The sequence below is a fragment of the Thamnophis elegans genome, chromosome 1 (assembly GCF_009769535.1).
Source record: "Thamnophis elegans isolate rThaEle1 chromosome 1, rThaEle1.pri, whole genome shotgun sequence".
NCBI lineage: Eukaryota > Metazoa > Chordata > Lepidosauria > Squamata > Colubridae > Thamnophis > Thamnophis elegans.
In genome coordinates this window covers 84,855,130-84,870,233 of record NC_045541.1, presented here as the reverse complement: position 1 = coordinate 84,870,233, position 15,104 = coordinate 84,855,130, and the positions used below count along the sequence as shown (strand labels likewise).

At 38.9% G+C, this 15,104-nt stretch overlaps 1 protein-coding gene across 2 annotated transcripts in view; it reads left to right on the top strand.

Moving 5' to 3' along the window:
• Positions 1-3,074: 3,074 nt before the first annotated feature.
• PDE3B (phosphodiesterase 3B) overlaps positions 3,075-15,104 on the top strand; it is a 46,747-nt gene continuing 34,717 nt past the window's right edge. The window contains exon 1 of one of the 2 annotated variants that reach the window (XM_032222830.1): positions 3,075-5,077. In XM_032222830.1, coding sequence (XP_032078721.1) covers positions 4,079-5,077 — 999 coding nt within the window. In that variant the 5' untranslated portion in view covers positions 3,075-4,078. The remainder of the gene's footprint in view (positions 5,078-15,104) is intronic. The other variant, XM_032222822.1, reaches the window with a different exon arrangement.

Genomic DNA, 15,104 nt, shown 5'->3' with positions numbered 1-15,104 from the left:
CAAATCTTAAGATCTGGATAGCATGGTTTTTCATGAATGTTCAGGAAGCTATAAAAATGAATAAATCTTCATTTCAGAATTAGAGAATCTGTCTTGATGAGAAGAAAAAGAAGCACAAACTCTTTCAGAAAAGGGAAAAGGTGATAAGTGTAAACCTCTTCCAAATTATACATACATACATACATACATACATACACACACACACACACACACACACACACACAAAATGGATCATTAGATGATAAATAAAGGAATGCTCAAATGTAGTACTTAGAGAGAAACTGCCTACTTTGTATATCGATTATAAAAGTTACAAGGCAGATATTTGATTTTCTCACAGACTTTAGGATATCTTTAAAGTCTACCCAGTAATAAATAGTTTGATTCCGATCTCTCTACCATGGAATCCTTAAATAATTCAGATATGAAATCTTACCAAAAATGTATAACTTTCCTCAAGTCAGGCTCAGTCAAAGTGTGATACCATGTTTGAAAGAGAGATCCTGGAAAGTGTACAGTAATAAAAAGTAATGTAAATACACTGAGGAATAAGATTTGCTGAAGGAAATCAGTAAGGATTCTACAAAAGTAAATTCTGCCTCATCAACACTTCATTTTGAAAAATGCTTTGGCAAAGCTTACTAAGTAAGAGTAAACACGGCAGTCATGGGATAAGAGAACTTGACTATTTAAGGATTGCTAACTGGTTAAAAACAAAAATAGACTGCCAATTTTCAGTTTAAAGGATCTAACTAAAATGGTCAGCCAAATGCAAGTATGCTTCAATTTAAGTGAGTGTAAAGTGATGCATACTGGAGCATAAAATTCTAACTTCCTGCACGGCATGTAAATAAAACTATTTTTGTTTCTGCAGAATCTCTGCAGCTCAGGAAAGACAATGATCTTTGGTCTTTATTCTCATCACAGCCCTTGTTTTCAGTGTTGCTTTTAACCCCTTGGGAAGTCCCAGGAAATGTGTGACATGCGAGCACACCCTTCTTGTATCAGTTCTTGGTTGATAAGACTACCTGTCCTATTTGCTATGCCTTATAAGGAAGAAAAGAGGCCAAAGGGTGTAAACTTGACGTCACAACCATAAAAAAAATACTTTGTCAGATAATAAATGAGAAATAAAAATCAAACAGGTGCTCATGTTCAAAAATCTGGGACTGCTTTTCCATGCTTACAGAGTATGAAAAGCCTGTCAGAAATATATTATTCAAAGAGACTTAAAGTCCTCAACAAAAGATCATTCTACTCCATCAAGAGATTCTTCTACTTCAAATTCATAATAGCAAATTAATTTTATATAGCAGCAGCTTTAAAATTATTTGAGGTCAAAATCCTCACTCAACCTTTATACAAAGCTCAGGTAGCACCTTATATTAAAAAATTGCAGTCAACTTTATACAAACAAAATTTTAAGATCCATACTGTGGCCCCAAGGAAAATCTCTAGGTACTTCAGACTTGAGATGGGATTGACCAAATTAATAGCAAGAGCATGGCATTAAGTCTTGATATGTTGGCTTAAAATTAGAGTCTTTCCCAATGACATGACTAGGCTATTATTTTTGGATAAGACCCATCACCATGATAATCACAGTGGACCAGCAACTCGGAGGCTATGGGCTGGCCACAGATTCACTCTTAGCTTCTGACCTTGACTAGGCAAAAAAGACAAAAGGCTATGTGACATTGTGGATTGTACTCCAGCTAGCACCCTTTCCCAAAATACCAGAACCCTAATAGTGAAAGACCACTGACAACCTGCAAGTTATCTATATACGCCGAGCTTTCTTCGGAGTCAAGCTTTCTTCAGAGCCAAAGGTAAAGGTTCCCCTTGCACAAATGTGCTAGTCACTCCCGACTCTAGGGGGCAGTGCTCATCTCCATTTAAAAACCAAAGAGCCAGCGCTGTCTGAAGACATCTTCGTCGTCATATGGCCAGCATGACTAAATGCTGAAGGTGCATGGAACGCTATTACCTTCCCACCAAAGGTGGTTCCTATTTTTCTACTTGCATTTTTACATGCTTTCAAACTGCTAGGTTGGCAGAAGCTGGGATAAGTAACAGGAGCTCACCCCATTACGCATCACTAGGGATTCGAACCGCCGAACTGCCGACCTTTCTGATCGGCAAGCTCAGCATCTTAGCCACTGAGCCACCGTGTCTGCATTTATAGGTTGCCTAGTATACTATTAAAGCTGTCATATCTGTTACTTTAACTGGACAAAATCTTTTCAACTTCAAATGGGCTAACTTGTGTCCAAAATCCAGAACCATGAGTGAAGTCCCATGGAATCGAAATTAGGCAAATTTTAGAAAACATGTTATGACATAATGAAAATGTAATAAAATATGGTCTGTGGTCAACTACTGATGTTTGACTGTACCGAACAGTTCAAAATGGGCTATTTTTAAGGCAGATAACATCCATTAATATCTCCCTGAATTTTTAAAAATTTACCAGTGCATTAGAAGTTCTGCCATTGTTGAAAGCATCTAGGAATCTGGAAATAGTTTCATTTCTGAAATAATAAGCCCGGTTACCGATTATCTAGTAATTTATTACATTTGTATGTTGCCCAGTTCTCAATGGGTGGCTCATTACAATGACAGAAATTACAATAAAATCAATAAATAAGATTAAAAAATGGAAAGTGAAATGAAGTGTGGGATCTCATTTTCTCCTGGGTGAAAAGCCTTCCAAACAACAGAATGGATATGAATGGTGGAGTTTATTCAAGAGGGCAGATGCTGCCACAGAGAAGGCATACTTCCAGGGTCCAAATAGGTAACATGGTTTAATCCAAGAAATCCGAAGTATTCCAAATCTTGCAGGATCAAAGTGGCTAGGCAAACACTATGTTGTTTAATTTCATTTAGTACAGGTAGTCCTCGATTTACAGCAGTTCACTTAGTGACTGTTCAAAGTTACAACAGTACTGAAAAAAGTGACCTATGACCATTTTTCAAACTTACGACCGTTGCAGCATCCCCGTGGCCACATGATTTACATTCGGATGCTTGACAACTGAATCACATTTATGACAGTTGCAGTGTCCCAGGGTCATGTGATCACCTTTTGCAATTTTCTGACAAGCAAAATCAATGGGGAAACCAGTGGCTTTGATTCACTTAAACGTAGCAAGAAAAGTCATAAAAAGTGGCACAACTCCCCTAACAAACCTCACCTCACTTGGCAACATAAATTTTGGGCTCAATTGGGAAGTTGAGGATATTACCGTATATCTTTGGTCTGTCACGTTTGATTTGAATTCAGCATCAAGATAAGCCTAGCTTAGCTCAAGGTGGGAAGGAGGGGGGGGAGATTCGTGCAAATTCTCAAGAATCAGAGGAAAGGGTGGGAATCGGAAGCGACAGCCACAGGCGGGTGGTTTAAAGCGAAGCTAGCTGACGCTTCGCGAGAGCCGTAGAAAGGGCCAACCCGCGCCTTAAGACTGCATTCCTGCCCTCACAAGGCTTAAACTTCCGCAGAATTCGTTAGAATTCACAGTACTGTATTTCTCATCAGCCCTACGGAGCCGCTCCTCCCCTTTTAATGGGGGGGGGGGACACACAAACACACACACACACAAAGACACACAAACACACTTTCTCCTCCTCCTCCGTACTTTATGACGTGCGCCCTACTGGGCGGTTGGCGGGCAGAAAGAGGGAGAGAGAGCAGAAGCCAGCTTCTGCATTTGTGCCGTCACAGGAGGGCGTGCCTTGAAAGAGCGCGTGCGGACCTTGCTGCCCTGGAACTCTGGGAGGCGGCAGCGCGTTCTCTCCGAGAGCGAGGCGAGAGAGGGAAAGGGATACTTTTTACCTCTTTCTACCTTCTTTTTCCTTCCCACCATGCTCCGAGTCTGGACTCTGCGGACCCGCCGCCGTTTGCGCTTCAGAAGCGAAGCTTATCCTTATTGCTGGCTTTCCCCGGCTTTCCCTTCTCTTGGGCAAAGATGAAGAAGGCAGGGTCGAGGAGGTAGGAGAAACTGACTGAGTCCGGCTGCTGCTGCTGCTTCTCCTCCTCCTCCCCTTCTCCTTCTACAGCTTTTCCCGCTCGACCAGCATGAGGGACGAGAAAGAAGCCGCCGCCTCCGCTTCTTTACACCGCGGGCTCAACAAACTTCCAAGCCAGCAGCCTCTGGCTCGCGGCTCTGCAGAGCCCCATCTGCGGAACGGCTACTACGCGAAGGGATGCGCGGCGGCTCCTCTGGCCCGGAGCAGCCTCTTGCTAGACCTTCGGGCGCTCCTCCCAGCCGCCCCTCGCCGGACTCTGGTCTGGGGTCTGGGTGGTGCGGCGGCTACCTTGGCGCTCCTGCCGTGCGCCTTGCTCTGGGAAGACCGCCAAAGGAAAGCGGGCGCAGCTGCCAGCAGCCCCGAAGCAACCGGGCTGTGGGCGCCGCTGGGACTTTGCCGGTGCCTGAGCCCGCTCTTCAGCCTCGCCTGTGCCTTCTTCTTCTTCACCTGCTACCTGGCCCGGGAGGAGCCCGGCGGCTCCCGGTGGCTCCTGGTGCTGCCGGTTTGTTGCTACGCGGGGGATTTGGTGACGCTGCAGGGGCTCCTGCTGTCCCGCCAGGCCGAAGCCCAGGAAGGCGCCCCTCACCTTCCTTCAGCCGAATTGCAAATGCTGGCGGGGCGGTGGTTGGCGGCGCTTGGCGCTGTGGCCGGACTGACCCTTTGGCAGCGCGGCCTCAAATTCCGCAGCAACCTCCTGGTTTTGCTTTTCTCCAGCCTCGTGTGGCTGGTCTCTCTCACAAGCCTGGGGTCCCTGCCTCCTCCCCTTAGACCGCTGCTGTCCTGCTTCGCCGGGACGGCGGGATGCTTGTGGGCGCTGCTGAGAGGAGAGCGCTGCGTTTTTTCTTCTCGCTCCCCTTTGGGTCGGGATTTACAGCAGCACCTCCAGGGATCGCCTCCGAAGTTGCCCGGCAGTGCTGAGCACAAAGTTCCTGTCACCCGACCCAAGAGGAGATCCAGTTGCGTGTCCTTGGGAGAGACTTCTGCCGCTTACTGTGGCGGCTGGAAAACGTCCAGGAGACCTTCGTTGCCTTGCATTTCCAAAGAACAGGTAAGCCTGACTCTGCCAAGAAAAGACCTTAGGCACAACTACAGCGTGGGGGATGCTTTCTGCACGAGTATCCTGCAACTCTAATGCAGAACTCTCTTTTCCTGTTAGGCGATGTGGTGTTCCTTTTCCAGCCAGTGCTTATGGAAATTGTACCTGTATAATTTGATTAAGACTGCAGTCTCCAAAACGGAATGTAACTCACTTGACTCAAAACCTATATCCTCCAGGAATAGCCTGTGGCAAAAATACAATCTGGGTCCTGTACACTGATATTGGGAAGCTGCATAGAGAATTACTTCATGTTGCGTTACTTTAGTTGATAATTTGCAAAACAACTGCACTCTCTAAGCCAAACTAAACTTTTAAAGGACTTTGTAACTATGCCCCATCTGATAGCTTTTATTGCTCAGGGCCAACTTAGTATAAATTTTCAAAATGGGGGCTATGGATTCTCAACAAGAATACAAACTAGGTTAACACTGAGTTGTTGAATGCTTTGAAACTAATTCATCCTTACTTTTATCATTCCAAAATAGGCTGAGAAAAGGAGGAGGAACAGTCATATAAAGTTTGTTCTCTGATATGTTCTTGGAACTATTTACAAGTCCTCAGCAGTGTGACAAACAGCGTCAATTTTGTTTTGACAAACAGACAGATAAAGGTTTCATATTATTGGAAATGGGAAGAAAGATAAAAGCCTAGAGACAAAACAGTGAGAAAGGTGTACGAACTGTGGAAAAACTAGAAAACATTTCTAAAAAAAAATCTCATAAATAGTATTGCTTTCAAATTGTACTCAGCCTATTTTGTTAGCAGTAATTGTATTTAGAAGAGATTGTGTGAGCAAAAATGTCTCTTTTCTTAAACTGAAAAGATTAAAATTATAATATTACATTACAACCATCTGAAGTGAGCGTTGTCAGTTGCTAGAAAAGCCTAATAACTAATTGACTTCATTATGAAAGATTCCATAATTTGAAAAACTTACGATATAAAAACTATTAGCAAATAAAGGAAGCTTCTTTGCAGTTTTGGATGATTTGGGTTTATCATGTACCATCATCTTTTTTTAAATTAATTTGTACAATAAGATTGCACTTATGTGCATCTCTACATATGTGTAAGTTCTTAGGAAAATTGAGTTTATTCTATACACATGATTTGACCATTCATTCTCAAGTATCTTCTTTCCTGAACTTTTAAATATAAAGTTGTGTATTACATAGTAAATTCTTTGTTACATGTATTACAACTGAAAGAATTTGTTTTGTATTTATATAAGATGGAAGGAAAATAGTTACAAGGTACAAACTACTGTTGCAACTATTCCTTCTAAGGAACAATATGTTTTCTAGTAGCCATTTATAAAGTAGTTTACTACTAATTTTCTTAAATACATAAGCTTATAAATATGCAATGACTGCAAACAATAGATAGCCTTGAGCATAATCACTTAAGATTAGATCATTGCCCTCAGTGAACTTTAATTAATATTAACTTTTTATTATTTTGTTTTAAAATATTAACATGAATATTGGCAAATAAATCCATGACTGGTAATGTATCAATTGTCAACTTTTTTTTAAAAAAGTTATCCTTTCCTTATACTGTAGAAGCCGCCATTACAGATTAGTACGGTATTAATTTAGATTAATTTACTATTTAAATTAAGATTAATTTACTTTTTAGTTATAAATACTAAGGTTAATATTTAATGTGGCACTAACATTTCCAAACATTTTGTTTTTTAAAATATTGGGTTTTGATTAATATAGAGTAAGAAATGTATATTCTTAAAACAATTTGGATTTTATATGAAAACATTTAAGTTATATTTTAGAAAAATATAAAACAATAGATAACCTTTAATTCAGGAAAGTTCTGAGGAAATTAAATAAAAGTAGATTAGGTCATTATTTAGCACATCTTTGTAACTTGAGATTTTATTTTTTGAAAATTTGACAATGAAACATCATTAAAACACAGATCAAATAATCCAAGCTGGAAAAAGTTGTGCTATACACAACCATGTGTGAAACAAATAGGACATTTTGAGTGCTCTAATAGGCACTGTTCTCAGTGACATTATTTGTCATTTGCATGAGATTACATATATGAGGCAGCATATTAAGAATAGTTTGGGGTAAACTCAAGATGCCTGAAAAAATGAAATAGTTCACTTCTTATTTTTTGGAACTGGTGGAAGCTTTGGAGAAAAAAACCCGAATGGGAAGTATATGCATATTTTAAACAAAATCTGTTTGCATTTCTCCAGTACAGTTCATTTTCTAATGTCACACCTGCCACAGCAAAACAGGAAGTGCATTTTATTTGTGAATTATACTTCTACTGTTTTATTGCAAACATATAGTACCAGTATATGAAGCTTGAACTGTGATTGAACATTCCTTTTTAGGCTTTGTATAATAATAATAGGAATGAGCTGTAGAAACAAGAATTTTGTTTATTAATATTTCATTAACTAATGTTAAAATAATTATCAATTCCAATAATCTGCATTATAGCTTTTCTAACCATATTACAGTCTTAAAAAGCCAAGAATCTTATAATAATCTTATTATGGGTAGCATATATCATTTCAAATGATTCAACAAAATATGGTAGTGAAATTTAGGTTCAAACCATGAGAAACTATTGATTACTATTGAGAAACTATTGGTTATTCTGTAATTCAAATTTCTTTTAAATTGAAATTTCAAGGTAGACATCTTCCAAGGCATAAATTTAAAAATATTGTTCAAGTAAGAATTACACAAATGAGATTTTATTAAACACCTGATTCATTCATCTGAATTTGGTAACTTCTTCTTTGGAGCAGACTAGCATTCCATATAAACATTCCAGGAAGTTAATTGCTACAAAACTGTCAGGAATAAGGAGCTAAGACACAATGAATTGCTTACAGTAGTTTTCTTGTTGCTCTTTGCCCATAGACAGGAATCTTGCCAGATTAAAGCACATCTGCATAACTATCAGATTTATTCTGTGAAGGTTTAGGGAAGATCCCTCCTAGACCTTTTTCTGTACAAAGACTCAAAGCTGGTTTGCCTTTTAGCTCTTTGGGAAAGACCACCTTCCACGTGCAACTCAGTGCCAGATTCCACCACAAAAACACATGTCTTAGGATCAGTTTCGTTCTTTAACTAATTATCCAGAAAGTAAGGAATATAGGCATGTAGGTTAGCTTGTTCTATTTTACAGGGCATGGGCATTTTAAAAAGTAGAAACCATCATGACGTACTTCATTCCAAAGTTTGAGTTTTTGGACAGTGTGGTTGCATTATTTGTTTTACAACTTAGGGAAAAATGTTTGTGTAAATGTGCGAGCTGTAAAAATTGATATTTGTGTGGTTAACAATATCAATTTTTAAAGCTCGCATATTTACGCAAATGTTTTGTGTAAATAATCCTATTTTATACAATAGTACGGTATTCTTTACCGAAGAAATAAAATACATTGTAACACTGTAGAAATGAATTGGCATATCATTTAAATCAGTGCTTCCCAAACTTGGCTAAATTACTCAAAATTGGGTAAAGGTATTTTTTCTTTTAGTAATGATACCATGCCCATTACTCAATTGTTATAAGGACATTTAAAGTGGCTTAAAAGTATTTGACCTGTGTTTTACCTACTTTATGATAAGCAGTTTTAGGTATTGAAGGAAAATGTTTGGGAAGCATTGATTTAATCAGTTGAAGCCTTCTGGGGCAGGAAGGGGGGAGAAATTACAGACTTGATAAATAATTTAATATGTTACATTACTTTTTAAAAATGGCTATTATGTTGCATACTGAACTTTTGGGAGTATAAGACCCACCTTTCCCCCCTACCCCCCCCCAAAAGTGGGTGAAAATGTAGGTGTGTCTTATAGACTGAATACAGGCATTTTTGGCCTTCTGAACCCTCAGCCCGTCATGTTTTCACCCTCCCCGGCCCCCAGAAGTACACTGCAGTGCTCTGCATGTCCCGTTTTTGGGCTCCCAAGCCTTCCATGTGTCACATTTTTGCCCTCCCAGGCCCCCAGAAGCCCTCTGCAGGCCAAAAATAGGCATGATTTTGGCAAACACAGGCTGTGCAGAGCACTGCAGAGTGCTTCTGTGGGCTTGGGATATCAAAACAGTGATGCATGGAGGGCTTTGGAGCCGAAAAACTGCAGAGTGCTTCTGGGGGCCTGGGGGAATGCAACGCACTGAGCGCTTGGGAACCCAAAAACGAGCTTGTTTTTGGTGAAAACGGGCTGTGTGGAACGCTGCAGATTGCTTCTGGGGACCAGGGAGGGCGAAAACATGATCCGCAGAGGCCCAAAACGTTTTTTCTTGTTTTCCTCCTGTAAATTTAGGTCTTATAGTCCAGTGCATCTTATAGTCCGAAAAATACAGTACTTTGTGTAACTTCATATGTGCTGTTGTATTACAATAGTTATTTCATATTTTATTCCGCATTATTTCAGGAAGCAAGTATGTTAAGCCTGATTCCATGAACTTTGAACTGTGATTTATTTGCTCTTTCTCCCTATGTTACAACAAATTAATTTGTCAAAATAAAATGGATTGTAGCAAAGTTTGCACCAAGTTATTTGTCTTCTGTAGACAGCAAAATGACAACACAATGTCATTATGATATATCATTATAACAATTGTTTCATCCAGTCAGCAAGGAATGCACAGATAGTCCCAAAGGTTTTTTTTTTTCCAAGAGGCAATTGGAATTTCCTTTTCTTTTTTCATTTTAAAGATATTTTGCTTCTCATCCAAGAAGCTTCTTCAGCTCTGACCGGATGATGGGGAAATGGAAGATTTTATATTCCTTACAGACAGTGGGTAATTTGCATTCTTTTAGGGAATCATTGAGGTCATTTAGAGGTTTATCTCAGGGTCACCTGAGTAGTGCAAATGACTCCAAATAATTTGAAGAAGAGAAAAACAAGAAAACCCAATTGCCTCTTGGGAAAAAAAAGCATATTTGGGACAACCATGACCTGAATGCCTTAGAATCTCTATAGACACGAATGCACAAGTAGTTTTAAACAGCACTGGCTTAATAGCTTCAACAGTCCAAAAGAAATTCTGTCAACAAAATATACTGCATTAATATATTCAGTGATTATAGTTATTCTATACTGCCATGTTACCTGTAGTTGTTTTTAGCCTCCTTTGCAACATACCTTCCCCTCATAAGTTTCATCTGCTGGTTTTTTTCCCATTTAAGCCAATAATTTAAATAAATAAGGAAGAGGCTTCTATCCTTATTTGGAGGGGGAAATTGGACATTTCTGGCCAGCTGCTGCTTATTCAGGTTTTTGCACATAGAATCAAAGGTTTGCAAGAAAGTGGCAAGCATATTCAATAAGCATGCATAGAAGCCTTTCCATAAGTGGGAGCACATGCTTCTCATTCACTACAATGCTCAGTTATGAGGAAGCTTCTGTGTTTGTTTGAACGTGCACTTTAGAATATAATATCCAAAGGGCTTTATAGCTATGGAGCCTGCAGGATTTTTACTGAAAGGGAAAATTATGTGGTCTTGCCCTTATCATATTTTAGCTCTTACAAAGATAATAAATGGATGCTAGCTAAGTAATTGGCATGTCAAGTAATTTAGACCCATGCTTTGGTTCCCTGGAGTGCTTTTATCTAGGATTGAGATACTTTGGAAGGTGCCCTGAAGAAGACCTAAAAGGACATGAGTTGGGGCTGACAGTTTTGGATTGGATAGCATGATTACCATGAGGAGATTGCTGGTGTCCCATGTGGGACCATGTTCCAAACTGAAGATGAGTACCACCCCACCGGCTCTCTCCCTTGGACTCAGGCTCAATTTCCCTGACTTTTGAGCTGATTACATCTGGTTCCTTTATCAAGAAGCAGTGGGGAAGGGGTCATAGGGTGAGTTAAATATGTAATGGTCTGATTTTCCTTCTATCAAGTGCCTAAGGCAGGTGCAATCTGAGGAAGGCCTGTTGGGCTACAGTAAGGATCTGGCATGAATGTGAGTGTAGATTTGAGGTAAGTGGGTGGGGCAAATGGAAGCCTTGGCCTGGGAAAAGATATAGAGGGATTGGAGAGACTTGGGGGGAAGGATATATGAGGGCAAGGTGGAACTCCTAGTTCTGCTTTAGTCATGAAAGCCAGCTGGATGACTTTGGGCCAGTCACTCTGTCAGCCCAAACCACCTCACAGATTGTTGCTGTGGGCAAAATAGAAGGAGGAAGATGTGTTGGATATGTTTGTGGCCTTAAGTTATTTGTAAAAATAATAAAGGCATGGCACAAATTTAAAAAAAAATATTTTTTTAGAAGGTAGCTACCATAAAATTGTTTGTCCCTGCAATTTTCTTGACATTTTTTTTTCAAAGTGTTTTGCCATTGTCTATTTCCTAAGTCTGAGAGAGTGTGTGACTGATCCAATGTCACTCAGCTGATTGTGTATCTTAAGGTAGGACTAGAACTCTCAAGCTCCTGGTTTTTAGCATAGTGCCTTAAAGTCTTTCACCAAATTGACTTTCCTAAAGTAGTTCTTAATTTTAAAAAAATATTTTTTACAAAACAAAATAAAACCCTTCCCAAAATGACTATCTGGATACTAAACAAAAAACAACAACAATAATTATGCATTCCTTAGGAACTGAAACATTTTTAATGCAACTAATTGCTATGGTTATTTGAAAGATATAGCATATGAGCTAAGACAGTAGAATAGTTGTTAAAAGTTTTTAAACTGCATGGCTCCAATCCTCTATTTCCCTTTTTATATTTTTAGAGAGAGATGACCTTTGAGTGATTTGTAATATAATTGGCAAGAAAAGAGCTTTTTGTTTTGAAGAACAGATTGACCCTTTTGCAACTAACTGGTGTTTATACTATTTTGAAGGGTATCACTAGAGGAGCAGGACAAAGTTAAATACAGGTATTCCTCCTTTCCCAGTGATCCTTATTAAATATGTTTTTTTCTGTGTATCTATTAATTGCTGGAATACACATTGATGGATGCTAATGGCTGGCAGTGAAAAGTGCAGTAATTGAACTCAGAGAAAGATTTTGGATCATGGGTTGCCTGTGTGAGCTATTAAATGTAATGCTGTAGGTTTTCTAAAAGTAGGGGGGGGAAACCCTGCAAACCATGGGTACTGTATTTCAGAGAATCTGCTACTGTTGATAAAGACTTTCAGAAGATAGGATAGAGTATGGTGTGGTTTGACCTCTTAGGGTTTTAGCTCTGGGATCTAATAGAGTTACATTTTCTCTTTCTTTCTAAGCTTCTACTTGGCTCAATAAATTCAACTGAAATACTGTAAAATGTAAAGTTTTATACTAATTTTTTACTGATATAAGGGAAGATACGGGAGCTGCTAAATAGGTATCTGTGAAACTTTGGATGTAACTTTGAGTAAAGGCTGACATAAATGTTCTTTCAAGTCTGCTCTGGTACCTTTCTCAGTTGGAGAATTTGAGGTGGGGGAACCTCAGTTATTTTTAGTTAAATGACTCATAGTACTTTATCATTCCTGGCTTCATGTTAATGCTTTAAACTATCAGCCACTGTTTTTAAAGTCACTAATTTATACATTATTTTCCCCCCTATAAAACAGGTTGTGATATTGTAATATTACAACAATGTTATTGATTCGTAGTAATTTTGAGAGAAAAACAAACACATTATTTCTTTTTCGTATACTCTGCATTGGGATACATTTTTCCAAATACGTGTTTAGATGGGTATGAATACACTTCTTGAAATATATGCATGTGTGAATTTTTAATAGTCATGTTAATGAAATATAAAAATCAAAATATTGGTATGAAGGATGCTTTCGAAACTATGCAAAGGTTAGTTAAGGGTTAAACGTTGCAGCCTCTATATTTCTGTATCTTTTAAGAGAAACAGGATGTAGTGACTGCACTGTCAGGCTCCTGGTCTGAGAGCAAACAGATGAGGAAGTAAAAGGCAGACACTCCAGTTCTTGTTGTCGTGGAAACTTTTTGCGTCATTCTACCCAGCAATTACCTTATAATGCCTTTATTTTTGATAGTGGAATCAGTTGAACTTGACTGTAATGAAGGAAGGTCAGATTTCAGATGTCATTATTGCAATCTCGTTTTGAAGACGTGGCTTCATTGGAACGGCTTAAAAAATAAATATTTAGGAACATATTGCAATTTGAACAATGTCTGTAGTGAAAATCATCTTGATTTTGAATGGATATCAGTTTGATAACTAGGTAGCCCTTTTAGTGACTTGTAACAAAGTTGATTAGGAGATTAGAGGCCAAAATATATGAAGACCAGTTGCCGGTATTGGGCAGGTCTAGTTTAATGAAAAGAAGGACTATGGATGACCTGATAGTAGTATCAGGGGGTCTAAGGGGGTTAGTATCAGGGGGTCTAAAGGGGTTATATCTAAGGGGGTTATTCTCCAAAGCACTGAAGGCAGGACAAGAAGCAATGGATGGAAACTAATAATGCAGAGAACCAACCTAGACCGAAGGAGAAATTTCCTGACAGTTAGAACAATTAATCAGTGCAATAACTTGCCTCCAGAAGTTGTAGGTGCTCCAACACTGGAGGTTTTAAAAAAGAGATTGGACAACCATTTGTCTGAAATGGTATAGGGTTTCCTACTTAAGCAGAGGGTTGGACTAGAAGACCTCCAAAGTTGTTCTGTTCTGTTTTCTGTTGTGTTCTATTACCTCAAACAGCCACTAAAAGTAACTTTGCCACCGAAGACCAATTCTCACATTTACAATCTTCACAGGTCTCAAGTAAGATCATAAGTGCAGTCACAGTTTTACTTTACGACCCCTTCATTTAACAACTGAGTTGCCTCTCCCAATTGTGGTTACTAAATGAGGACACCAGTAAAAGCAATCTGAGTCAAATCTGTTAATTTTGTTCACTTTACAATGAATTGTAAATAAATAGTATCTGTTAACTTTTGTTGCAACCCAAATAGTCTATGCTTATTTGTGATTGTTTTGAATGGAATGTGAATTATATACTTCTGTCCCTTTTGCTGTTTTGCTTTATTTGTGCTTGTCTTTCCATATATTCTTTGTTCTTTCTTCAGTCATCTCTATAATTTACTATTAACTGTTCCTCATTTCTTTTTGCTACTCTCAAATTTCTTTTAAATTCCACCACATAATTAGATTTTATTGGAATTTGTAGAAAGTTTGGATGAAATTAAACCTCTTTCCACAGAAATGCATTCCACAGAAATGCAAAAGAGAATTTTTGACATTGCTGAAGCAGTTTTAGATATAGCTGGGAAATATTCTGTATTGCCATAAAATGTATGAAGAAGCCTCTAAGGCCGTGACGGTGAACCTATGGCACACATGCCAGAAGTGGCACACAGAGCCATCTCTCCGGGCACGCTAGCTGTCACCTGTTGCTTTTCCGGTTTCAAGTACATGCATGCATGCTGGCCAGTTTGGCTTTGCTTGCATATGCATGCCAAAAACCAGAAGAACCGGGGAACTGCTCTTCCAGTTTCTGGTGTTCCCGTGCATGCGCGCCAGGGAGCTGCTCTTCCAGTTTCTGGTGCTCCCCCACGTGTGCGCGCTCTCATTTTGGTACTGGGTGCTGAAAAGATTCACCAACATTGCTCTAAGGGTTACATTTTTCTGTATGGATATAACACATTGCATGTGTTAATAAATCAAGGATATGTTACTATTTTAATGCAATTATTTATATCCCAGTTTTCAGAATAATTCATTATTTCAAAATGACTTATAAACAGTGGAAAGAATTGTTTAAACAATCCATTAAGTATTCTTTTTAAAAAAAAACTTCAAGCATCTTTCCTGCAAGGCAGTGTATTGCTTTGGGCTAAGGAGAAATGTCTGCTACTGAGAAGTCCTTCCACTCACCCTGTGTCTTTAAGGACTCTTCCTACAGGGTAATTGATGGTACCTAGCAGCCTAGCAGTTTTGTTTTACTTTAAGTTACTAGTTTTACAATTATTATTGGTCAAGACAGTTTTAATTATCATCAGCTCATAA